General features: G+C 43.7%; 1 protein-coding gene across 1 annotated transcript; it reads right to left on the reverse strand.

Annotated features, from left to right (window-relative positions):
* Positions 1-1,942: 1,942 nt before the first annotated feature.
* On the reverse strand, positions 1,943-26,097 carry TNFSF8 (TNF superfamily member 8; the record flags this gene model as incomplete). Its single annotated transcript, XM_084239050.1, has 4 exons — positions 1,943-2,337; positions 3,999-4,070; positions 16,100-16,142; positions 25,903-26,097. 4 exons carry the CDS (start codon positions 26,095-26,097, stop codon positions 1,943-1,945), a joined length of 705 nt encoding a protein of 234 aa, XP_084095176.1.
* Between the last annotated feature and the right edge of the window lie 1,601 nt (positions 26,098-27,698).

Here is a 27,698-nt window from a genome sequence, read left to right on the forward strand (position 1 = left end):
TGCCTTGTGCAGATGGTATTATATACTTGTAACATTCCCAGGGGCAGGTTAACACTCAGGGAGTAACAGAATTTAACTTCAAACTTCCCAAGTTGTTCACTACCTGTGTGTTATCAGTTGAGCTATTAAATGATTATCCTCTTATCCTTTCTTTGTCTCACTACCAGATTCCTTTGAAAGCTATGCTGCCTTGTGTCTTCTGCCTTGACTTTGAGAGCACTGCTGAATAGAGACAGATTAGGAGCAATGTGAGGCAGGCACCTCACTCACAGAGGGTAGGGGAAAGTGAAAATAGCATCCTTCTCAAGTTAGAATATGAGATGGTAGACATTTGTTTAGTTTATCCATACTTAGATTCAGCTCTCTTCTCAAACAAATATTGAGCTGTTTCAAACATGGTTCATTTGTCCTAGGCTGGGTTATAACTAATGCCAGATGGCCCTGTTCACTCACTTTGGGTCCTCAAACCTGCTTTTAGCACATACCCCTTGGGTTGCTGAATTCAACACTTCTTCCAAAGTCCCCATCTCCCCTGCAAAGAATCTACTCATGGAAAGTATTAAACAGAAATGTAGAAAATGTAGACTTTACTGAGTACTCCAAAGAGGAGACCTAGCAGGAGGCTGGCACTGCACATTGCTCACCTAGTGACTTAATCTTTTCCCTTAACCGTTTTTACTCTCCCAAGTTCCTCTCATACACACCAGGGATTTTTCCCTTTAAAATTGTTTCTTGTCTTTCTCTAACAAACATTCCTGAATTCTTTCTCCTTTTTTTACTCTCCCTTTTCTTGAGAAAAAATGAAATTCTGCTCCAATTCCTTATTTGTTGGCATAGCAGTGAAGGGCCCTTTCTCGCCAAAGCATAATCTCGGGGGTTTACTCTTCAAGATAGAGCATCCTTTTTTCCAAGGAAATGAGTTGCTCTTTTGGAGGTGATGGACAGAAGTAGAGGCTTCTGTGACTGGAGAATTCTCCTGGTGCCCGGATCAGGAGAGTAGGCGGCCATTGGTCAGAAGTCCTTCTTTGCATTGTCAGGGTAAGCATGTGGGTCAACAACTCTGTAGGGCCTTAAAAATGCTCCACAAAAATGGTGTCCTGAGAGTGTTTGAAGCAGGGAACAGGGGTCATATGGGTGATGGCAGCAGCTGTTTCCTGGCCAAATGGCTGCACCACATTCACCAGGGCATGCTGGTTGAATGTTTGCTGAATGTGCAGTCTTCTCCTGATAAAAAAACCAAAAGTCGTCGGTTGTTGATGTATTGTCACTCTTAACCGCACTGGACTCAGGCCTAGTCAGGTGGTTTTCCAAATACCCAGAAAGCCTCTAAGATTTGGGACGGTCAGCTTGGCAGTCCCATCTTTTACACATTTTTCGATCCTACAATTCACACTATTGCAAGGTACCTTGTCCCCAAATTCGGACTCTGCTGTGGTGACAGGCAGCCAGATGCCATCCTATCGTCTGTTTTATACTATCATGAGGGTTTCCAGAACACTACCTGGGATGTGGCTCCCAGTTTTGTGAAGATAGCCTGGTTTTCTGAGATGGAAGAGACTTCGAAAAGATTCAAATCCAGTTTCTTTATTTTTTAGGTGTATGTCCAGAGTTCCAGGAAAAGCAAAGAAATAAGTCTAAGTCATTCAGTGACTTAGTAGTTGGGCTGGGATCTAAACCCATCCCTTCTTATTCCCATGTGGAGCTCTGTGCACCACACCTTGATACTCCCTGCCTTTTATCTGAAAGATACTTCACTCAAAACGCTTTTAACCCTGGAACTGTATCTTCCTAAGAGACAGAGGAGACGGAGACATGCACTACTTAATACCCTTTGTGGTTTCAGTCTCTTTGTGGTCTAATGTGTTTTTTTACCCAAGCATTGGGATGGATGGAGTCCTATACAGTAGAGAGCGCTTTCTTCCTGAAGAGCAGGAGAAGTGATTCAGTCTGAGCTACTGTATAAGAAGATGGACAGCACATTCTCAAGAGGAAAGGTGTCTGTGTCCACATACTGGAATTTATCCACCCTGACTGATACAGTGGCATTGACCTGGAGCTGGACCAGCAGGAATTGAGAGAGATTCTTGTATATGGCTTTCGTTTGCGTTCCAGACTCACACACAGTCACCAGTGTCTGCTTTTTGACCTCTGCGTTGATGAGAAGCTCCAGCTTCAGGTCAACAGAATGTTCTGGGCATTTCACAAGAAATTGCAGTTGGCAGATGATGAAGTACAATCCGGGGACCTGGATCACTAGATCCTCATCCTGATACCTGACTCCATGGATGATGCCATCTTTGTTCCAGGACAACTTGGTTTGGTTTATATACTTTGATACTGAGAATAGAAGGAGAAAAAAATTGTGAGTAAATTTCTGATGAAAATTAGAAAATTTAAAATCGTTATTCAAGGTTCCCCATTCAAGATCCTTGTTTTCTACAATATTATCTGCTCTTCCAACCATGTGGAACAGCTTCCATTTCCCTCCTTCTAGAGACAACTTATTATTCACAACACAGGTAAAAGCTACCGCCTTTCCTTTTCTTTATTACTCCAAGCTGGAGGGTCAACACACACCAAGGCAATTCCTATAGAATTGTTTTTCACTTAATTATTATATTATTCTGCTATTATTATAGCATTATCTACCCCTTTGCAGACTGTAAGCTCCTGTGCCATATCGCCCACAAATTCATTTATTCAATCAGTGAGCATTTGGTCAATGAAGGAATCCTTTTTGGTATGTCTTGTGCAAAATATCAGAGATGTGATATTTAATTTTGTTCAATTAGCAACCTATTGGGTATCAGGATTTTCACATTAAGGTGCATCCTTTTAAACAGTCATTGTCTGAAGTTTTGAATGTCTTCCTTTTTTTTTTTTTTTTAAGATTTATTTATTTATTTATACAAGCACTGGGTACAGTCAGAAGCGCGGGAGGGTGAGAGAGTTCACCAGAGCCAGAGCGGGGAGCAGAGCAGGCAGAAGGACCGAAGTACACTGCTGAGGGGAGCAGAGGGAGCCAGGAGAGGTCCGCGCGCCACGCGGGACCCTCCTCCAGTGGCCGGGGAGCAGCCGGGGATCGAACCGGCGCTGCAAGGCTGCGGGCAGCTTCGCAACCCCGCACTCAACTGCTGCGCCACCAGGGAGGCCCGGATGTCTTCCTTTCTTAAAGAGCATGGTCAAACAATCGTGCAGGGTTCTCACATACACTTTAAGGGCCTCTTCCCGCCTGGGATTCATGGAAAAGCAGAGAATTAGCAGGACCACTAAGCGCATAGGCTCATGTCAGAAGCCAAGTCCCAACAAGTAGAAATCAATGCAACTGGTCAGAACTGGAAAGCTGGTACTTTAGTTTTAATTGTCCCTGTGCTTTCCCTTTTAGCCTCTTTGCAATTCAGTGTAGGAGTGAGAACTAATCTAATTGCAAAACTGAATTTTTAAAAGAAACAGAATGGCTATTCAAAGAATGTCGACCATCTCCCCAGTATCTTATTCTTTGTCAGTGTCAGCATTGCTTATTTCATTTATAAGGGACCTCTTACCTGAGGTTTGCTGCAATATGCAAATAGGCCCTGTGCCCACATGTTCATTAAGCTGTCAATCTGGGGTCAAGGCAATTTTGTGGTTCCCTGGTGAATAAATAACTTGGTAGAGGCGAAATGAAGAATTTCCCCTGTGTCAGGGAAAAGTACTGTGGACTTGGTTGCAACTGGTAGGTGGTTGAATGGAGAAGGCGGTTGGGATGGGAGACCAGTACATTCACAGGCCAGGCAGGCAATATAAAAGCATCTCCGGTGCTGAGACAGTGTAGCTAGAGAGTGACACTTTGCCCTGTTCCCCTTGAGGCACATAAACTCCAGTTATGAAGAGTAGCACGTGGGCCACGGAGAAGACATTCACAGGTTCTATTTGACCACAGACCTCTTCTGCCACCTCTGAGTCAGAGGTTTCAGAAGGACCACAGGAGGTTAGGATCCCAGGATTTGGTTACTGACCTTGGAGGTAGGCCCATGACTTATTCAGCGGAGCCCTTTTCAGGATACATAAGATGTCCTCTGAACAATTTCCTAAAAATAAGGAGATCATCATTAAATAACTTTATCTGCTCTGGAACCTGGAAAACACCAGCTCTTTTTTCCATGACCTTGTGTTGTAGATAGTGATTATTCTGTTTCCATTTGGGAGGCAAAAAGAAAATGTGTTTATTTCTCATTTGCCATCAAGTCCTTTCAGGATTTTTGGAAATTGGTTGCTTCCACTTGGACTTTTACAGAAGCCTGTGGAATTTGGGGGATGGAAAACATGATTGATTCCTATATGTGTGAGGAGCTAGTCTGTGCCTTTACATATTTCACCCCACTTCATCTTCACAGCAAGTCTGTGACAGCAGTGTTATTAAGTCCCCTTATGGATGGAAAAATCTTGGGAACCAGATAGATTAAGTGTGTGGCTCCATGACACTCAGCCAAGCAGCCATAGTCAGAAGGACAACATTAGTATATTGCGTTCTTTCTCGTCTAGGTATTTTGACAAATGTTTAGCTGATTAATTCTCAGAGTAACTCTGCAAGGATAGACCTTACGCCTGGAAATGGTCTATGATACAAGCTAGGGACTGGCTGGGAACACTCAGATTCACTCCCATGACTGTCTGATTCCAGAGACCAGGGTTCCTCCTTGAGTCCATTTTGCTAATCGATAGAAATGAACATGTGTGTACTCAATTTTAAGAGGATAGAAGGTTAAAAAGATCTAAGCAGGGAGCCTGGTACCTGGGCCTTCCTTAGCAGAGGAAACATAATATTTAGGAACAAAAATATTTTCAATATTATTTTCTAATGATGGTGGCTTAACTTTTTCTTAGAATGATAGATAGTTTAGATGCAAATAATCAGGTTATACATTTCTTGCGTGGCAATGCATCGTGAATTCCGAGTCTGCAGGGCAAATCCCTTCTCTTTGGACCTTGGTATCCCTATCTGTAAGACTGAGAAATCTATGACCTGACACATCTTTTTGATGATGTCACCTGGGATGATCATTCAGCCAGAAACTAGAAAGCTACAGACTCCTTCAGATGAAGCAGCTACACCCTTGGTGTAGTGATCCAGTGATCCACCCTCACTGGATCTCTTAGTAGCATCTGTGAAGCTCTCAACCCTCTTTTCCCAGGTTGGAGAAAGTCAGGCCTCCTGGCCTTCCTGACAACTCCATGAGGCTGTGTAGTGCTTGAAAATTAAATGAAGAGTCCCCTCTACTGTCTGAACAAGTCCACTACTGGAGGTACCCCAAGCAGACACAGGGGGCAGTTTTCACTTGTATCTGCTTCCAGTCCATAAAGAAATTCCAGTGCAAAGATCTCTGGTGATGAAAGCTGATGAACTTAGGAACTGAAAGCTGTGGAACATGGGCTCAGAAGGAGTCACAATGGAAGCACATCTGGGTTCCCTTATCTCTGGGGATCCCTTTCTGACTTGACTGTACTTGCAGACCAGGGCCAAGCTCCTTTACCTGGAATTCATATTCCCTTGTGTTCTGGTCTTCACTGAACTCTCCAGTCTTACCCTCTACCTTCCTCTAGTCCTAGGAGTGGCAGTAGTACTGGAGGTAATAATAGTGATAATAACTAATATTGAGGGATAGCTCCTTTCTAGGAACTCTGCTAACCATGTTACCTGCACTCTTTCACCAGCCACCCCAGGAGAAGGCTGCTATAACAATTTCCATCTGGTAGGGAAGGAAACCAAGGCTTTAAACAGCTAGTCAGGGGAAGAGTGGAAATTCAAACTGAGGCTGCTTGACTCTGTTGCCCTAGTAGACTGCCGACCCCTCTACTGGAGTTTGTGACCCTGTGGTACCCTCAAACACACCGGGTTGATTTGCCATTTCACTTTGGTGCCTGCTCTTCTCTCTGCTTGCAGTTGCCCCTTTCACCGAGCTGCTTATTCTTTGTTCAAAGCACAATTGGGCAATCATGTCTGCGAAACGTCCTCTGACCTTTGCTTCTGTTTGCCTGTTTGTGAACCCTCAGGGCAGAGACACTGTTTATCCTTCTTCACTGCCCAGCCCAGAAGATGCCCTGTGAATGTTTGTTGAATTGAATCACCCCGTCCATCTCTCTTATTTCCCTTTGGATGTTGGGTAAGTTCTTAAGACTTGAGTGAGGTGAACGGGGATGCTGGGCGGGCCTTTCCCCTTGGGGCTGGAATAACACCTGGCCTCCCTTCCCCATGCTTCTGTTGGTTAGGTTAGATTCGATGGGAGATAAGACTGATGCCTAGGCTGAGGCCAGTACATCATGCCAAGACAGGCACTGCTCATTGGCTGGGGACCCCTCATACGATCAATACAACTTGGGGTGGCATCTATCAGGTGAGCTTCTGTAAACAGGTAGCTGTACAAGGACAAGCCAGGGCTTGCCTCTCACACATGCACCTTCTTTTTCTCCTTTCCCTTTGGTCTTTGCATGTTTGGTGGGTTGACCTCAGTTGTAATTCTGAGAAACCCAAGGATGGAAAAAAAAAAAAAAAAACAGCCTTGTTTTGAAGCATTTGCATTTCCTGAAGTCAAATGGTATGGTGTATTGTAGTTTTTCTTAAAGAATCTTTCAGATATTTCAAGTGAAAGGAGAAACACAGGTAATCAATCCCCTTTAGGAAGAGCTGGCTAAGAGAAAGGAACTGGGAGTCAGGACAGGGGAAGAGTTGATGGAACGGGGCTGTTGAACTTGAAGATGAAGCCAGAGGAGGGCACATTTCATTGGCTTTTAACATTGGACAAGGTCGAGAGCAGGAAGACAGAGCGGCCTGCTCTGTGAGGCCCAAACAATAAGGCTGTTCCGCTAAGTCTGTGTGAAGGCGGAGAAGCACTCAGCTATTGCCTAACACTGCTCGCATCCACAGTTGTCAGATGAGGCCATGGCAAGGCCTCCACTAAGGACACACAATTCACACAAAGTCAGTGCTGGCCACTCAAAATGTTGACCAGTCATTGCTGTTCAGAGATGGGTTGGGTTGCTTTCAGGGGCAGGAAATGCTTGCCAAAAGCTAGATAAACATTCCATGGGGCATGAGACCAATGACCTGAATCTCCCTATTACCCTATAAATCCATGGTAGGATTTTCTTGTTCAGTTGTGAAGACAGGAAGGAGTGAGTTATAAAAAAACATTGTTACGTGCAATCCATAATGTCCCTGGGCTCTTGAAGGCTGGGAACATAGGGCCAAAGCACACTCCTGTTTGATTCATTTCCCAACGGATTGTGATGCCTGGAGGGGTTTAGTTAGGTAAGCTGAACAGTTGGGGGGAGTAAGTAAGAACTATCTGCAAGTCATGGCTGAATTGACAGCCTGGATTAGAATGTAGGAATTCCCCCTCTTTGAGCCCTGCTTGTCTAAAGAAGTGTGTGGATCTGATGATCTAGAAGTGGCCTTCTGGTTTATTTTAGCAGGCTGTCTAGACAGCTACATACACTGCTAGATCTGTTACAGTGGGGGAAAGTCAGTCCCAGCCCCAGTTGTCTTTTCCTGTGGACATGTTACTCTACCTCAGGTAGGAGACTGTCTCCACACATTCAGATTTCCAGATACCCAAAGTGGTCAAATAGAACATTTTAGCTCCAGAGATCATCTAAGTTATGAACAGCTTATTTCCATAAGCATTTGCATGGTTTGCAGAAATGGAACTTTCCCGAGAGCTAACCTGATTTAGGCTTGTCAGCCACATTTCACATGTATTCCCTGACATTATGCCCATGACAGACTTATCCTAAGTCAACCAGTGAGTTCCTGGCAGAGGCAGGACCAGATCATTGGATGCCTTACTCCTCATTGGGACACTCCGTCCTTCACACATCTCAAGTTATTCATGAATTCTTCTGAGAACTAAGGCCTCCAGATGGGCAAGATTTTCAGCTATTTTCCCAAACTTCAGCCACCTCTACAAGGATTGTGGAGCATTTGTGGACTTTATTTTTGAAACTTGGGGAGAAATACGTGTTAATGAAACCCTCCTAGCTAGTTGGACAAGAGACAGGGGGAGTAGGGGAAGAGGTTGCTGAAGGTGACTAAAATAATGGCAACCTGAGACAAGACTCCACCTTGAGATCTTACAATGTTAGACCTGAAAAGGCTATTAGATGCTAAGTTAAACTAGCATCTTTACGGGTAGGGTCTTTGAGGGAGGGAGAGCTAACCCAGAGAGACTAAGTCTGGCCCAAGAGCCCATAGTAGGTTAGTGGCAGATGGATTCAGACACAGGGCTCCTGACTCCTCATGCAGGACTCTCACCCCTGTCTTCTAGACTTTCCATGGAGTAGGGAAGATAAAGTGCAGGAAAATGTGGGTTTGTAACCTCCATAGATAGTGGGCTGAAAATGGATGAGAAAGCTGGAGGGGCTGGGAAATAGAGCACTAATGAGCCTCCTGGATGCCCTCTTGTTGGGGAGACTACTAGCAGGCCACTTCAGGCCTGTGTGCTGAGCCCTGCCAAGTCACCAGTCAGGGGCAAGTGAGCTTCTGGAAAGATGCAGCACCACCCAAGGTGGCTCTATGGTGGCAATATAAGCCACATCAGGCATTCTGGCCAGATGGTATGTGGTCTGAGTGCCAAGCACCTCCCATCTCCAGAGCAACATTGATAACAGGACAAGACAGAGTGCACATCAATAACTGTACCTGGGCTCTAGTCAAGTCTTTTGGCTTTAAACCTGTCACTGCCCCTAACTGTTGCTCAGTTCCCACATCTCTAAATGCATGGATATTGTGAGGTTGCAATGAGATTGCAGATGCCAAGGGGCCAGTGTGCATGGGGCTTAGAGGGGCCCCCCCTGCCTCTCTTTTCCTAGTTGTTCCAGCTTGGTAATGCCCATTAGCAGAGTGGTCTGACTGATGAAATGCTCATTAAAACAAGGCTCATGGCATTATCTGACAGATGGGAGTTTCTCAATCATGCACGTAAACATTTGAGGCCATCCAATGCTTCCAGGAAAGTGTGCAGGGTACTCTTTCCATCTGTTGAAGATATTTTAATTCTTCCTGTAAGGGAGGAATTTCCTAATCACTAATTTACCATGTGCTGGCTGCTTTGCTCCATCCTCTGGCAGAATGTCCAGGAGATCCCAACAGTGACATCTAGGGGAGAGTCTTTCCACCGACCAGTAGCATTGGAATCAAAGTGAATCCTTAACCGAAGGGTCATTTCAGGTGACTTCAACTTGACTCTTTCCTTGCTGCCACTAGGCCAACTGGCGATGGAGAAATGAACTCCAGTGTGGGCCATTCGTTAGACAAGAGCAGCTAACAAGCACCATTTGGGAGCACCCATCCCAGTATGTTCAGTGTTAAGCACATAGAGAGGATCAATAAATAGAAATTGAGGTCAAGCTGGACTTCCTTTGACTCTCTGAAAGACTCCTTGGGATTTGGGAGTCTTTTTAATCCTGACCTGTTGAGTATGCAAGTTATCCTATCTTGAGTATATAAGTTAACTCTATAGATATTTCCTTGGAATTCATTTACTAATGCAGGTTGAATTGTTATTATTGGGGAGTATTTAAGAAGCACCTTTAAGGTATACACTTTATTTATTTATTTATTTTTTATAGAGGCATGCTTTATTTATTTGTTTTGTTTATACATGCACTGGGTACAGTCAGAAGCGCGGGAGGGCGAGAGAATTGGAGGGCGAGAGAATTCACCAGAGCCAGAGCAGGGAGCAGAGCAGAAGGACCGAAGTACACTGCTGAGGGGAGCAGCGGGCGGCAGGAGAGGTCCGCGCGCCATGCGGGACCCTCTGCCGGTGGCCGGGGAACAGCCGGGGATCGAACCGGTGCCGCAGAGGCCGCGGGCAGCCTCGCAACCCAGCGCTCAACCGCTGCGCCACCGGGGAGGCCCAAGGTATACACTTTAAAAGGTAAAGCAAGTCTGGAGTTGTCTGGTCAAATTTACTAACCTTTTTTATAACTTAAAAAAAACAAAAAAACAACCCAACACTTCCTAGCTATTTAGAGAGGCAAAAGTATGACAGCACACTTAGAAAGTTTGGCTTGAGATCTAGCAGACATGGGTTCAAATTCCACCTCTGCTACTCATGAAGTGACTTTACATAAGTCACTCAGCCTCTTTGAATTCTCGCCAAAGTGCAAATAATAGCCTCCCTTGTAGAGTGGCTGGGAGAATTAAATGAGCTAATGCACAAGAATGAGCTTGGTGCCCACCACCCAAAGGACACTAAACAAAGATGCACTTCCATTCCCTGGGCTGCGCTTCCACTGCTTGACTTCTAGAATTGATGCCAACATGTGGCATCAGAGACCTCAGATGAAATGGAGAATGATGCCAGATGAAGACTAGACCTGCTTTCCCTCCCCTCCCCCTGTCTTTCCTTTACTTCCTCCCTCTCTTTCCTTCTTCCTTCCCCAAGTGAAAGACTGCATTGCTCCAGGGCAACAGGGATTTCCTCTGGATTCAGAGACTTGTGGTATTCATGTACAAATTTCCATCTGTATCTCAGTGACCTGGATTTTTTTCCCTTTCCAGACTTTCCTCCTTGGCTACCTTCTCTCCATCCAGCCCTCCCTCCTTCACATACCCTCTCGTCCCCCGCCCTCTCTCCTCCTGGTGACAGTTGGGGATGGGGTGGGTTAGATCTACATTGCTTTAGTACTCTGGTCCCCAGGACCTAGTCCACTCGATTCTGAACGGGCCATTTTCTAGTTCATATCTTGTGGAGCGAGTCCTGACTCCTATTAGGTCTGCCTTAAGTAAAGACAGCTTAAGAGGGGGTTTGAGTGAGTGTTTAAAGTAAATGGAGAAGCAAATAGACTCTTTGAGGTCTGTGAATACTTGAAAAGCAATTTATCTCCTGAGCAGAAGTACCCCCTGGCTGTGAAAAAAATAAAAGGCTTTTGGTGGATTGGGCAATCAAGAGTCAGATCAGTTCCTCTGATAGAAGTGAGGTCTTGGTTTTTTCAGCCTACGGGAGGCTGTTCTGCTGCCAACTTGGCATCCGCGTGGTGCTGCACCATCTGGATCGCTGTCCTGGGACATCAGGGCTTAGTGAGTTGCCAGCCTCTTTGGCTTAATTTTAATTTGCCTTCAAATGGGTAGTTTTATTGTTTTTTTTGGGGGTTCACTTTGCACAGGGAGATAGCTCTGCTTGATCTCTTTTAATATAGGTGGCAGTGGGCGAGGGCAGGGAAGTGGAGAGGAAAGCAATCTTCTAAGTCATGCAAGAATTGTAAAATGTTAGATTGGTAAAATCATCAAAGACTCCAAAGATATCTGATTCCTGAAATGTCATACTAAGAGCAAGTGCCATCCCGAGGTTAGCTTCGGCTTGCCTCCACCCCTCCTGATGTGTGAGAAAGCAGGAGACTCAAGTCCCTTGAAGCAAGGTGAGTTGCTTCAAGTCCCAGGACTGGAATGTAGGTATTCCAAAACTCCATCCAGTTCTCTGCCTTCTGTGCCTCATTTCTAGTTGGAGACTGACTTCAGGCAGGGGTGGGGGCAAGGGGCTGTGCTCAATGGGCTTCAGGACCCATACACGGTAGACCCACTGTTTGCACTTCCCCAGGGCTCCAGTAACCTCTGGATTTTAAGGACCACATGACATTCACAGGGAAGACAGGTGTGTTCTACCTGGCAGGCTAGGGGAGGGAAGGAATCATCTCAGGTCTCATGACCCTATAGCTGCAAAACTAGGGCTTAAATGTAGCCTCCAGTTCAGTGCTACAGGCTGCTGATGCCTCCTACCCTCCGCCACCAATGCAAACCCACATGTGTGGTCGCTCAATGGGCCTCTCTATCCAGAACTTGACAGCAGGGAACATGCTGCAGAAATGAGAAAACAAGCAGCTGTGGGAGCAGGTGCCAAAGGAGTGATAAAAAGCATTGGAAGGATTCCCAGCCTTGGAGAACAGGTAGGGCTGGGAAAGACGTATGGTCCCGAGTTTCACTGCACATCTGACAGTGTAATACTGGTTAAGCAAAAAGGTCAGCCTGGATTTTGAGAACTTGCCCCACTCTTTACTGTTCAAACTTAGGCAAGTCCATAAACTTCTGTGTGTTCCAGTTTTTTGCCTCTAAGTAGGAATAGCTTATTGTGAGGATGGCATGAGTGCATCACAAAGCTCCATGCTCAGCACGGAGGGAACGGCCTGTTATGTTCCTTATTTCACTCTGCCGGATCTTTGTGCCTATGTAGTGAGAGAATAAATGAAGCGTGGATGTAAACATTGTCTAGAGAATTCCTCCAATGCTGGTAAGAACTGTCATTTGGTTGTTGGGATGTTGGGAAGGCCTAAGGGTGAGACCAAGGCAACAAATATCATTCTGCAAAGTAAAGTCAGTAGAATTTTAATTTCTGCAGGATTTGTGAGGGACTGTATGTATGGTGGGGGAAAGGACGTAGCCTTAGGTCAGTACGTATGGCTGAGGACTGAACCCTGCAGTAGAGAGCCATCCCTTGAGAAATCCCTAGTAACTGGAGTGACAGAGAGGTCAGATTCTCAGTTCTGCATCACCTGCTGAGCTCACTCTGGAATGCTGCCTTACCAGCTTCACTTACCAGTGACATCCCTCTGTCACTGTGCTACACATAGGTGGAGTGCTGTTGGTACTTGGGGAAATCAAGGCAAAGATGTCTATGATTTGGACAAATAAACCACAGAACATGAGCATATGTGAAATTCAGAAAGTGATAGAAGGAGAAGACTGGAACAAGCAGAGACAAGAAGAAATGTAGCCTCCTTTTCCATGCAGCCATCCTTGGTTTCTCCAAGTATGTAGATGGAGCCCTTTTATTTGGATGGGAAAGAACAGAGTGAACTTGTAGCATAAGGCTCAGCTGAGTGAAAGACAAGGGTGGTATTTGCTGTCCTATTTCACCCTGTAGGACTCTATGTGAAAGCCTCATGATCTCCACTTTCTAGGTGGAAGGACATGTGGTGATTGGTTCTCCCCACTAGTCCCCAGTGCTCTTCCTGCTCACAGTCCTGGCTGAACCCCTGTGGAAGGGGATGCTGAGTTCTGAATTCAGTGGGATAGATGTAAGGTAGCCATGTGCTGTGGACCAGGAAGAGGGGGCTTTTTGGGAATGAAAATCCTTTCATTGTGAAAAAGGTGTGGTTTGCCTGCAGCTAAGTGTCATCCTGCCTTGTTACTTTAGTGTAAGCATGTGGTCCTCTTCTCAGCTCGGGCTGCTGTTGGTTTCCAGCTGCTGGTGGAGGAAGTCCCTTAGCTGGTGGCAGAGCTGCTGTGTCTGCCTTTGTTGCCCCAGTGACAACCACGTGCTGCCACTTCTCCAGCAGTTGCTGGAGGATGGCTGCCCTCTGCCTATGATGTCTTGCAGTGTTTTTCAGAAGGGATGATTTTCTGTCTGTGCCTATTTAATCAGGGCTTGTTGTGGGAAGTTGCTGTGGCTTCAGACTCAAGATCATTATTAGACTTTTCTACACTTATATGGAAGGAATTATGGTCTGGTAAAGTGTCAAAGGTTCCAGTTCATTTAACACCTTGCTGTTGGGTTCTAGATGAGGCCCATGGAGGAGGAAAGATTCTCCTGGAGACACATAGCCTGCTGGTACAAGGGTTATTTCTGAAAGCCTAGTTCTTGTTCCAAGGCAATATTCTTTCTACTATGCTCTGCTACTGTTTGCCAAGTTAAGAGAAGCGTAAATTAAAAATGACAACAGGCTTAACTGCTGGCTTTCTGCTCTTGGGTATAGTTGATTGCTTTGCTTTGTCATGGGGAAGAAACATTCTTACTGCAGCTACTTCCATGTGAGTAAATTCTTGGGTAAAGCAAGATTATCTTTCAATAAATAGTGTCACCTAGTGGGATCCCCCAAAAAGGGATGCAGATTTGCATTAAAAGCTGGAGAAAGACAGGGATCAAAGCACATCAGGCTAAAGCACATTAGGCAGAGAGAAAGAAAAGAATCCTGCATTCTGACCCCTGCTCTGCCATCAACTCCTGGGGTGACCTTGGGCAAATCACCTTGCTTCTTAGGCCTCAGCTCCTCAGCTGTACCATGGGACCAGTGAGCCTCAGTTGCTGCTCACAGAATGGAGGCTAATATCAACCCAGTGGGGTGTGTAAAGGTCTTTATCATGTTTCATAGTCTCTAGTGGGAATAATTCTTAGTAATTTTTTAAGTGGCTGCAGAAACATTGACTTGTGAACTAAGCTTGGGTTTGTATTTGCTTGTGTTCTGGTCTTCATATTGATGACTCAGATAAAAAAGGGATCTGACAAGGGATTTAGTCCTAGACCCCAAGATGTTGGATTTCGTGGACCAAAGAAACTTAGCCCATAAAGAAAATTCAGTGACTGATATATAGAGTGGGCACCTTTTTATTTTGCCTATTGTGACCATTTAAACAAAATAATTTAGCGAAAACCAAATTAACTTCCATCGATGTGAGTGTCATGTTGTAAAAGGAAGGATGCATTAACACCAAAAACGTAGGAAAGGACTTACTCTCAGGAAAAGTGCTCTCAGATGTGGAGCCTGAGTTCCAGAATGCCTGAGGTCACATTGCCTGGCACTGTCCTCATCTTTGAGATCATGTTCGTGTTAAAGGTTGCCCCCCCACCCCGATATGAAAAGTTCTGGTCTCATTTTGAAAATCTGGAGGGAGGTGGTGGTGGCATGGTAGGAATGGGGAGAAAATATGACATTTACCAGCATATTTGATTATTTGCAAGACTCAGTAAGAATCTGTGTTACATGTCCTGACTCCACAGCTGTGTCATTGCCATGACAGAGGTCAGCAAGCTCTGGTCTGTGGGTCAGATCCAGCCACCACCTCATTCTTTTCATAAAGTTTTATAGACCCATGCCTATGCCCACTCTTTTCACAGAATCCGTGGCTGCTTCTGCACAACAACAGAGTTGGCTTGCAGAGAGACCTCAAGCCTGCAAAATCTAAAATGTTTACTGTCTGGGTTTCACGGAAAAAAATTGCTGACTTCTGCATTATAACATGTTGCTTTTTATATTAATGCAACTGTCTACAGAGACATTATGGAAAATGCGGTCACATGGTAAGTAATTCTAGCCAGGGTTAACATTGTTGACAAAGCTGTGATTATTCACCCTCCTTGAAAGATCCAGAAGCCTTGTATGTTTGGGGCCTTTGGCCCTTATTTTCAAAGTCTCTGCAAGACAGCAGGAAAATAATGACTACAGGTGTCTGAGGACGCTGCAAGGGTGATGCTGTTGGTCTGAGAAGGGTGCCCAGGTACCATACCTGGGTGCCTATGATGACCTGCCCTTTCTCTTTCACTTCCAGCTTGCAAGGTTTCCAGTTGTACTTGCTATCTAGTTTCTAAATATTATAGGACTGGATGGGATTTATGTCCTTGGGCAGAAGGAACACAGGATTAGAGACAAGTACATCTGGATTCTAGGTCGGGCTTCATATGACCTTTGGCCTTGACATTGGGTTTTGCTTTTCTTCCTCGGTGCAATGAAAACTTTCATCAAATGATCTCAAAGTGTTTCATCCTCAGTACTAACCTAACTCTGCATATGACCCCTCTGGGGCTAGTGAATTAACTAGTGACTTCAGTGACTGGCAAGGTGATGAGGTCTATTTTCACTATGCATTTTGGCTCTTACCGATTCTTTAATGACTACTGTGTGCTGGTCGCCATGCTAAGCAGTGTATGGATGAGATTTGATTCACTTCTCCAATACCTTAATGAGGTAGATATTATTATTCCCTTTTCATCAATAAGGGACTGAGGCTCCCAGGTGGAATGTGGAGCTAAGCTTCATACCTACATTTGTCAGGCTCCAGATTTTAAGCTTTTAACACAAAGCTTTGTGTTCCTGTCTTTGCCCTTGCTACAGCCTGTGCCTGAGGTAGAGTTTTCATTCATGGGGTCACTGAGGGCTGGTTGGAGACTTGTGGGCACCAGAGTGGTAGTCAGAAGCTGCTGAGATGAATCAAGATGCCTCTGCTCAGCCCCAATTGGTCCCACCTCCACCCACTCCTCTCTTGGGCACCGTCATGCTGTGTTGGTCATAATTAGTTATGATGTGCTAGGAATGATTCAATATGCACTTACTCCCAATGCTAAGGTCTTACCTCCTTTAAGGGGAAAGTTGTCCGGTGGGTTGGGAATGGAGCCCTAGAAGAAAAAAAAAAAGGAAAAGAGCAGCGTGAGGATGACATCCAGTTGAAACCACTTTTCTTTCCCCCTTTGTCATCAACACACTGAAAAATTTAGAATTTGCTTTCCATTTGAGTCTCAAATCTTTTTTTTTTAAAGATTTGTTTATTTATACAAGAACTGGGGTACAGGCCAGAGGCGCCAGAGGGCAGAGAATTCCCCAGAGACAGAGTGGGGAACAGAACAGGCAGACGACCAAAAACACTGCTGAGGGGAGCAGTGGGCAAGACAGGAGAGTTCTGCCACGTCATGTGGGTATCTCCCTGGCCGGCCAGGAATTGAACCCGCACTGCAGAGGCTGTGGACAGCTTCACAGTGCTGCGCTCATCCTGCTGTGCCACCTGGGAGGCACTGATTCTTAAATCTTAATTAGTTAATTCGCTGACATAGTTCGCAGTGGACTTTCTGATCCATTTGCCTGACAGTCTGTTTATCAGAAACACAAGACAAAGATTATTATCCATTGTCGGGGGAGGAACCAGCGACTGAGAGAGGAGAATGAATTTAGGAGTAGCTTGATAGTCCAAATGTGGAACTCTTGACTCCCAGTCCAGTGCTTTGTTTTTCACTTCTGCATGTATTATTTTTCTCCCTTTCCATCAACATAAGAACAGTCATGTGTAGTATATAAATATATGTTTTTTTTCCCCCTATTTGACTCATCAAACGTGAAGGTGTATGTTAAACATACCTGGGGACAGTATATTTATATCTCTTTTGTGGTTGGAAATTCTGAATTGACTGAATGTGTATTTGCCAAACATTGTGAAGATATGACAGGTAATTAAATTGGGTCCCGGTCCTTGTGAATTTTTTATAAGTTTATTTTTGAATTGATAGAGACATGTTTTTAAATATGTAACATAAGTATACTCAGTTATGTTAGATAGTTCTATATTCACACTGTTCATTTACCATAGTAAACAGTGTATATATATATATATATATAATGTAATAAATACAAATGTAATAAAAACAAATGTAATAAACATAGGCATATACATAAGTATGTATACAAATAAGTAAGAGGTTGGTAGAATAGAAACATTATCTTCTGAAGGGGGCATCTCCAGACTGGGATATTAGAAGAGATGTAAAGGAAATCTTGACCTGTTCTGAGGAAGGAGGCAACAGAAGCAGATGGGCATGGTTGGTCACTCCTAATGACTCCCCTGATCCTGATATCCCTTCCCCCTTCTCCCCCACTCAGTCATGGAGACACCTTTCTGATGTCCTGCCAATAAGCATTGAAGTCTCTTACTCATATTTTGACCAGCTCAGGGTGGGATCTTCTATAATGCATTAGACTGAAGTATGAATAATGAAATATGAGTATTTAGAAACCTTTGCCAGATCAAGAAGTTACCCTTTCCCACATCTTATTCTCTGAGTGTTCTATATGAATACCTAGGACTATCTGCCATCTTGTTCTACCATTTCCCAGGGCCTCTGTCCTTTGCCTTCCTCTGACATCTCCTTTTCTGATAAATGGATCGCCGTTGCAGGCCAAGGGAGTGGGAGTAAGTCAAGAAGTCTCCTGAAGGCCAAGCCCTGGCAAAACACTGCTCTGGAGATGGGTGAAGTCATATAATCTTTTGGGCTTCAGCTTTTCAGAGAACAGTGAACTTGGCCTGGCAGGTCCTTTCCTCTCTGGTCTAATATTTTATAATTTTAGAGTTTTTGCTGAAAGCTCTTGACCTAACTATGCTGTGGTCTCTTAGTTACGCACGCAGTTCGTTGGAAAACCTGACATCACAAAAATCCCCTCTGTATTGCCTTTGTAAGGCAACACACAGCATTTCAAAATTTGATACCTAATTTTCTTCCAAAGTACTACCAGACATTCCTGTGATGTGCAAATGCATAAGAAAAACATCGACATTTAAGTATGTTGTAAAGACAGTGGAAGTGTCAGCTTTTCTGGAAAGTATTCGGGGAAAATGAGAGGAGGTAGACAGCTAAACCAGTGGAACTACCCCAGAGGCTGCTAGCAGTGGGGAAATACAGAGAACCCTCCATTCTGCACTTGCTGAGTGAGTACCTGCAGTGGGGCAACCGCTGCCTTCGTCACTGCAAGATGTGCTGTGGATATTATGGCTTAGTCATTTAAGCATTTGTATTTAAAATAGACAAATGAATATACAAGTAGAATGGCAAGGTGTGATAAGAGTTATGAAGGAAAAGAGAGTATTTCAAGAGAGTATTTGAACTTTAGGGTGGAGCCTGTGAGTATTTCTGATAAGCTCCCAGATGATGTCAGTGCTCCTGGCCCAGGACACACTTTGAGTAGCAAAAATTGTAAGAGATAATATCTGGGTGGAGGACCTAAGTCTTACTGAGGGGTCAAGGGAGACCTCTGTGTGTCATTGAAAGGCTTTCTGCTTTTCTAATTCAAGATAAGAGGATGTCAAAACAAAGCACCTTAGTATGAAATGAAACCTGTTGCTTAAAATTTTACCCAGGACCCAGGGCATCCAAGACTATTTCTATTTTGAAGAGTTCCTGGGATGAGTTCTCCATAGTGTCCCCTGGCTGCCTGTGAGACAAGATCAGAGAATCAGAGCCAGAGGTGAACTGAGACACCTTTTAGTCCATGAAACTAATTTTACATAAGAGGAAACAGAGATACTCATGAGTCAGTCGCAGATCCTGGACTGAAATTCTCTAGTGCCCTTTTCACTGCTCTTGGAGAGATGCTATCTGCAGAAGTCAAGAATAGAAAAGCTCATCTTTTCCTTCTCTGCACTCTCATTAACAATCCTTGCATTTGGGAGAAGCAGGATATAAAGAGATGATGATTTTAAAATTTGTCTTAGGTACTATGCTAAGTGCTGCCCTTCAAATCCTTATTGAATTCTCTTCTAGCTCTAGAATTCTCTTCCAGATCTTACCCAGGCATCTGGGACATGGCTGGGGAAATGTGAACCCTCTTGCTCAGCAACTTGGCTTTCCTGTACATAGTACATAGGCTAGACACAGACGCTAGCTATGGACCCTCCCAGGTTGTCATTCTCAGCTCCATTGACTGGTTCAGGAAACTTCATCTCCATGGTAACCAACCAGCTACACTTTCTTAAGTATACTGCTTTTGTTTCAGACTCCAGATATCAGATGGCTATCCCCCAATAATTTTTCTTTAATTAAGGGAGGAATTCTCATGTTTAACTGGCTTATCCCCAGTGAAATGAACAACCCAATCCCAATCGTTAACCTTTGTTTATTCATCTTCTTTAATCATTGTGATTAGAAATGTAATAATCCTTCCCTTCACTGGGATATTGCAGACATAATAAAATATTGCATTTAAATTGTTAGCAAGTGCTTGAAAATGGTAGCATTTTGGTTTCTCTCTTGATTCTAATAATGTGCTTAATTTCCCCCAATATCTTGAAAGACTTGTTTCTTTTTACAGAGCACTGATGTGCAGGGGTAATCAGGTTCCAAGTTTGGTTTTAACAAAAGATGTCCTCTCTGACTCTAAATGATCAAAGGCAACCAAAGTTTGGAATATGCCCAGGGCATTTCCTAGCCCCTTCATTGTGGACCTTCATTGTCGTGGAAGGTGGAGGCTCTGAATATCTAGGAATACCTTTCTTATTTTCAACTTAACATGACTGAGCACTTAATGAGGGTGCTTAATCCTCTGAGGTTAAAAATTTAGCTTGGGCCTCCCCTGGTGGCGCAGCGGTTGAGCGCTGGGCTGTGAAGCTGCCTGCAGCCTCTGCAGCACCAGTTTGATCCCTGGCTGCTGGCGAGGGTCCCACATGACTTGACAGACCTCTCCTGTCTTGCCCGCTGCTCCCCTCAGCAGTGTATTTCATCGGTCTGCCTGTTCTGTTCCCCACTCTGTCTCTGGTGAATTCTCTCAACCTCCCGTGCTTCTGACTGTACCCAGTGCTTGTATAAATAAATAAATAAATCTTAAAAAAATTTTTTAGCTGTGTTGTGTTATTTCGTCTTTACTCAAGTTAGTGATTGAGTAAGACATTCTGTAATGACTACAGAAGGTCCTACAGATGGTGAATAGCAGGGGAAGAATTCAAGCTCAGTTTTGTTGACTTGGAAGGCAAGGTTCTTCAACTCATGCTCCTCTGCCTCTTTAGGGGGAGCATGGTGAAGTTGGGTCTGAAAATTCTCTCCTGAGACTTGACAGCAAAGTGAATGGCAGTAATACAAAGTCACCAGGAAAAGATTATTTTTACTGGCAGCCTTTGGTTGATATGGTTAGCAAAAATGGAATTGGATCAGAGTGGCTCAAAGCAGAGCTTCTCCTACTGGGGATCTTGTTAAAATGCTGATTCTCATTCAGCAATTCTAAGATGAACCTATAGGCTTTGCATTTCTCTCGAACTTCCTAATGATGCCAGTGCACTGGGCCCTGGACCACACTTTGAAGGGGCTTAAAAACATCATTTAACAGGCAGTCAGATCACTGGAGGTCTTCCTGCCATAAGAAATGGCTACAGAAGGCTGAATGTGAAGCTGAGCTCAGATAAAATGTTTAGGAGCTAGTCTGAAGATGGGGGTGCATCCTGGCTTCTTCCTTTTCTTCTATAAGCTTGTCTTGCCCCAGCTCTAATTCCTGCTACTCACATATGCGGTCTGAACTGACCTCTGTTCTGGCCCCACCACCGCTGGCCTCCCATGGACTTGCCTTAATCTGGACTGTCTCTTTTGCCTCACCTGGAATGCCCCTCTCCATCTGCTTGCCACCAGCCTTCCCAGGGAGAGTTCCCTACAGAATAACGCCAGACCATGAACATGGGAGGGATGATAGAAAAAGGCAATCCTTATTCTTCCACCCTGTCTGCATGAGCTGAAGCAGACAAGGATTGTCAAGAAATGCCAAAGTTGCTGAGCAGAGAGTATTGCCCCAATAGATTACTTATTACTAAGAAAAAAAAAAAAGTTTGTTGTTTTCATTTGGAGAAGAGAGAGCCAACTTAACCAAGTGACTAAACATCATCGTTCACAGCATTAACTATGTACTATATGTGCCAAAAATGTTTCCTCTCAACAGAATCACATGGAAACACTAACACAAGCCCAAAATGTGACTGTCCCATAGGAGAGTTGGCCCAAGAAAGTCATGAAAAGCAAACAAAAATGGCAGGGGAGATTATAGGTCATGGCTTCTCAAACTTTAACTCACATACAGGTCACCTGGGGAACTCGTTAAAGTGCAAATTTTGATTCAGTAGGTCTGGAATGGGGCCTGAGATTCTGCATTTCTAAGGTGTTCCACCCTTTAAGTAGCAACATTCTAGACTAAAATAGAGATTAAAAAAAATTGTGTTTGACCTAAAATTGGATTCTGGATCCCCAAATAATAACATGGCACAACTATAAGAGATATCTTTGGACAAATAGGGAAATTAAAAAAAACAGGTGTGTGTATATGTGTATACACACATGCATATATATTGTTATTAGATGATATTAGGGAATTAACATGAACTTCCTTGGCTCCGCTCATAGCACTGGGGTAAGTGGAAGATAGATACTGAAATATATATTGGAAAAGGTCATGCTGACTGTAACTATTTTATATGTAGAAAGCCCTCAAATATGACAAGATATTAACACAATTTATGTTAAATATTATATGGGTGTTTACAATTCTATTTTTCTCTAGGTTTGAAATTTTTCAAAGAAAGATTTGGACTTAAGGTGTGACCCTCCTCCAGATTCTTGGAGGAGGCAGGTTTCTGTTCCAGCTCTTCTGTAAACCCTCCCGACATCCTAAGTGGAGATTGTCCCCTCCCCTCTGGCCTGTTAGAATTTTGTGCTATTCTGCCCCAAACTCAAGCTCTTGGGTGTTTAAGCCTTATTTTCCCAATGTAAAGAATTCCCAGCATACAGAGATACTTCCCTGTCCACTTGGGTCCTCCCCTGATAGTCCAGCACAGGACTTGCCCCTGAGTTTTTCTCTGATTAATTGAATGCGTTGGACATCAGGTAGAAAGAAATATCTTAGGCCATTTCAACTCACCCTTAGATCTTATCTGAGCCTGAGAGATTTATTTATTTTTATTTATTTATGTATACAAGAGCTGGGGTGTGGGCCAGAGGTGTGAGAGGATTCACCAGAGACAGAATGGGGAGCAGAACAGGCAGATCTACTGAAATACACTGCTGAGGGGAGCAGCGGGCGAGAAAGGAGAGGTCTGCTGCACCATGAGGGTAGCTCCCTGGCTGGGGATGGAACTCCTGCTGCAGTGGCTGCTGATAGCTTCATAGTGCTGAGACTTAACCCCTTGCACCACCAGCGATGCCCCTTTCCTGAGCTTTAAAGCAGACTGGAAAACCTCACTGACAAGAAAAATCACCACCCCTAATGAGATACCCTGCCTCAACTGCTGAGGAAGTATAGAGTCGTGCTGTAAAGATAAAGAAAAAGGAAATTTTTCTTTGTGTATGAAGGGAAAGGAGGTAACTTCTTTCTCTTCTTTCTAGAAAGGGTGCTTCTTGAACACCTAATGATTTGGAACCCTTGCTCCAAACTTTTGGGACATAAATGGATCTTTCCAGTTGCTGGATAAACCCAATGTCTGGATTTATAACTGAGATTGAAGACCTCAGGACCTCTTAAAATGTAAACACTTCTGGTGTTAACTTACTAGCTATTTCCTTATATAAATCTTTGTCTCTGGAGGAGATGAGAGAAATTTTATTACTTTTCTTTTTGCTCTGCTACATAAATTATGTGAAATTTCCTTCTGACTTATACGCATGTAGTATGTTGTGTTTACCCAATATAAGTCAGATTTCTTTCTATAATGTCATGATGGAGTATCTTTTTGTTTATAGGACTTTTAATGTCTCAAGAACATAAGGGAGGCAGATGGACAATATATACTGAAATGAAAACTACATATTCTCTCGCTGTCACTAGGAATTTATCCCACTGATACTTGCAGAGATGCACAGAGGGCAATGTAGAAAAACTTTTGCGTGTCCACTAGGCATGGATAAGAGGAATTATAAAGTATTCACATAAAAGAATACTTGGAGACTCTTCAAAAGAATGAGCTGGACTTCCACATATTGGCACAGAAGAGTCTCTAAGATATACTATCAAGTCAATAACATAAGGTTTAAGATTAAGCAGTTAATGTGGTGTGTTTATATTTGTGGATGCACAGATTTTCTAATGACAGGGAAGGATCTGATGTTCTTGCTGTCTCACTGGTCAAGAGTGGCTGGTCCTCTGATTTCCCTTCTTTATCTGTTTGAAATATACATATTTATCAATTCAACTGGAAGCTCCTATTTCCAGTGAAATTTTTCTTAAATCTGTCTGGGGAAAAAACTCTTGTCTCTTTAATTTGTAGCCCCATAGTAGCCCTACTCATCTGTCTTCCATAATTTACCATATTTTATATCATCTTGTTTTAAATGTTCTCTACACACATGCTTTTTCACTTAGAACTGTGACTTCTTAGACCAGTAAAACAACTTCCATAGCTCACCACTCTTGCCCTTATTTAGCCTCACACACAGTGCTGTGTGGTCATCAATCCATTTCATTTTTAATGACTGTGGTATGAGTTTAAGTCTTTTGGGTCTTTTCCACTGATTTCTTTACCAGAACTTCTGTTTGAGTCCATAGTTTCTTCATCTATCTGAGTTCTACCTGTCCAGAATCTTTCCTTCTTCCTCAGGAAGCCTTCACTTATAAGCTCCAGGGAACTATTTCTATTTAGCTTTTGGAACTAATTAATATCTGAACAAATTATTTGAAATGATCTGCGTAGAACACTTAACACTTAATGTCACAATGCTTTTGAGCAAGTAAGTGATATTTCTCAGGTTAAGAAATCACAGCACACTCAACCATGCACTCAGATTACGAAGTAAATCTTTTCATACCCAATCTGAAGGGTAAGTCAAGGAAATGGATGCATAAAAAGTTACAGACCCCAGAAAAGAGTAGGAACAAAGTTTCTTATTGCTTCTGTGACTGTATTGGCAAAGAGAACTCTATTCTAATTAAACAATCAGTCTTGATGACACTGTTTTCTCATGAGGACAACTCAAACACAATCCCCTTTCTGTTTCATGTTCTCCATACTTACAATAACAAGGAAGAAAGATCCATACTTTTTGGTTCCATCATGGAACTAAAATGGAGATTTAAATACAGACCATTCTGGACTTCTCTCTAGGTTTACATACCACCAGTGCCTCCCTCCCCCATAGTCTCTTTTCTTTCCATTTATTTTCCCTCCTCCATGTCTTCTCTTCCCTACTCCATCCTTCCTTCCCTCTCTCCTGCCCTCCTCTGTTCTCTCCTGCCCTTCTTAGTTGTTCTAATTATAACTTTTAAAGGTCACTTGAATTTATTTTCAGTGACCTTCACTATAATATGAGACCCCTCTTGTTTATTTCTAACTAGAATTTCCAAAACTGTAGAGCCTCTACTGAAAAAAAAAGTACCCCTAAAATGTTTGCAAGAGTAGTATTCTCAGTAGATGTAGATGAGCTCTTTTATAAATTCTGTCTAAATCGAATTGTTAGCAATTCTGAGCAGTTTTCTTTCACTTTTGTGTTGATAAGAATCTCTGAGCTTCATTTAAATTTCAAAGCTTGATGACACTTGAGAAAGAGAATCCAAAGCCTTTGAAAACCTGGTTCTTTTTAACAGTCTATAAGTAACAGAGTATTAGGCCTAAGACAACTGAAAGAAAACCAGAGCAAGTCCTGCAAGATTGCAATACCCTGAAAAAAGGGAACTATGAAGGAATAAACAGAAGTTTTCTGACTTTGGCAGGATATGGAGGTTACAGTTTTAAAAGATCAAAATTGACAAAAGCTTGACTTCATTAAAAAATTCCTGAGCAAGATCTATCTGTACAGTATTTTCTATAAAATAAGTCCCCGTAGACTCTCTGTAAACACCCATTTTCTAAGGTATGAAGAAGCTTCCTCCTTGATGCTATTTTCATAATAAATCTTACCCTTTACTTCAAACAAAATACATCTTAGACAGTTTGATTACACAGTGTGTGCCCATAATTGCTCATAGTTTTACTTTTCTGAGCTGTCTTTGAGGGATCAGGTGTTACAAACATGTCTACTTTCTGCCTCTGTGTTGTTTGTTGTGATACCCGAAGTTCTTCAAAGTGGTGTCTTGGGAGGAAGCTTTCAGTTTGTCTTCTGGGCAGTAACGCCAAAATGCTCAAAGTGCTAAGCAGCCTAGGTCTTCTCTTTCTCCTCCTTGCCTTACAGACCTTGGCCTCTGAAACAGACTAGTTAAAAATGCTCTTGGCAGTGGATGAGGCCTCAGAAATCTCAGGAACATTTGGAGTGAGAATATAGAACCTCAGAATCGGGTCTGAAGGCCTTGAAGACCTGACAACAAGTTGTGCAAATACGTTATCAGGTTTCCTTATTTCTTCCTTCCTTAACACTAGTGAGAAGCTCAGCACAATTTAAATCTGAATTTCTCAAGGCTAACAGCCCGGCTTCATTCTCTTGGCTCATGGGAGTCTGGAAAGTTTTAAGATAATGGCCCAAGAAATTTTTTCTCTCAAAAAGTCAAATTGTTTGAAAGCAGTAAGTTCCTGTTTCTTTTCTCCCTTTCTCTACATGATGCATAGCCTCCCTCCCTCTCTCTTTCTCTCCACAAATTTATTAGTTTATTCCCAAAGATGTCTGTCTGGGGGAAAACTGAACACAAATCAGAAAGGAAAGTGAGCGCGAGGAATCCACTTACCGTCCTCTGAACTACCAACACCATAATGGTTGCCACAGCAAAGATGAGACACACAGCCAGTGAGACTGTGGTTAAATAGAAATAACTGCGGCCAGTGGTCCCCAAGTGGCTGGTGACGGAGCCTGCCGGCACATGCATGGCTGTGTCTTGAGAGGGGGCCACTCCGTTGAGTGCCTGCTGCAGACTTGAGTCCATTCTTATATAGTCTTCCCCACATCACACCTTATCTCTCCTCATCTGACTCGGTTCTGGGCCCATCTCGGTTCCAAGAAGGATTCTTCCCCCTGCATCCTGAATCATGTGACTTGGAAAAAAACCTTCACCCGCTGCCTTGCGAAGAAGTTCTTCTCTGGGGGCGTGAGGCAAAAGGCAGCAGCAGGGGTGGGGGAGAGGTTCATTTTTCATCGCCAGGGATTAATTTGACTGCAGAGAAACCAGCTACAGAGAAGGTGGCTGATGTCAGAGGGCGAGTAGGAAAATGACGGTTTCCCTAATCTGTGAGTGTGTGTGTGTGTGTGTGTGTGTGCGCGCACAAAGCAACTTCTGTTTCGTTTAGACGCAGCCACAAAACTCCTTCCTGCTCAGAAGCTGCACAATCTCTTTAGCGAGGCCTGTGGCTCAGAAGATCCCGTTGGGTAACGTTTCTTTCCCGGGCCTCAGAGAGGCTGGATTCCGTGCACTGCAGGAGAGTAACCCCAGCGTTTAATAATATCGGCTCCTGCTGAAAAACTGGAAGGACTTCCAGATATATGAGAAGAAAGAGCCCATAAATATGGAGATTATCGAAAGGGGGACCAGCTCACAGCAGTGTGAAATTTGGAGTCAGGTTCAAAGACACTGGTGAGAGCAGGAATCTGGAAACACTGATCTTTTGAGTTAGGAATTCCTGCACATATATTGGGATCTGTTAAAATCATAGATAGCCTTGGGTTTGCCATAACAGAGAAAAAGGGGAAGTGTCTGCAGGGATGTGGGCGTGGAGAAATAGTGTGGTGCAGAATGTATGCGGGTGCGTGTGTGTGGTGGTGTGCATTTGTGGTGTGAGGTGTGGTGTACATGTTGTATCTGCTGGGTATTCTGTGCTGTGATGTGTGTATGTGACAGTTGAGCCTCTGTGGTCTCAGGAGTAGTGCTAGGTGCTTTCTTTATAGTTGGCCTCACTCTGCTTTCACCTCCATCCCCTGAGGCAGGTATTTGATTTTTACAGATGGGAAAACTGAGGCCCAGAGGGAATAGAACTGGGCTTAGACTGAATTTTCTTCATCTTCATTGACAGCCACGGAGAAGAGCAAATGAGACAGTGATGTAAGAGCACTTCATGAGTGGGAATAGACTTGGCCATGGCCTGGGATCATTCCGGTTAAATGTTGCAAATAGTCCCAGGGGGCTGAGTGTGGGATTTAGATAAATGTGATAGATAGATTATCGGGGGACAGATTTGGTCACATCTGTGGTTGCTAATAATCTCCTTTTCAAAACACCACTTGAAATGTGAATCACTGCCTAGCTGCTGCCTCCGGATGTAGCTCTTAGAAAACTTCATCTGCAAGTAGCCAGATCTTTATAGCCTCCTCCCTTTTCTGCTCACTTTCTGACTGCAGCAAATGTCTGGGAGCTGGCAGAAGTCTCAAAGCTCCTCAGAAAATGTGCAATGTCCAAAACTAAGTTTGGATTGTTACCACTCCTCCTTGGTTAGCTCCCAGACTGCTGAGCTCCATCCCAGGTGGACACACTGAGTCTTGACTGGGATAGACCTTCCCAGTGAATCTATAAAATCACAGATCTTGGGGGTGGAA

Source organism: Talpa europaea (genome assembly GCF_964194135.1).
Source record: "Talpa europaea genome assembly, chromosome: 7".
Taxonomy (NCBI): domain Eukaryota; kingdom Metazoa; phylum Chordata; class Mammalia; order Eulipotyphla; family Talpidae; genus Talpa; species Talpa europaea.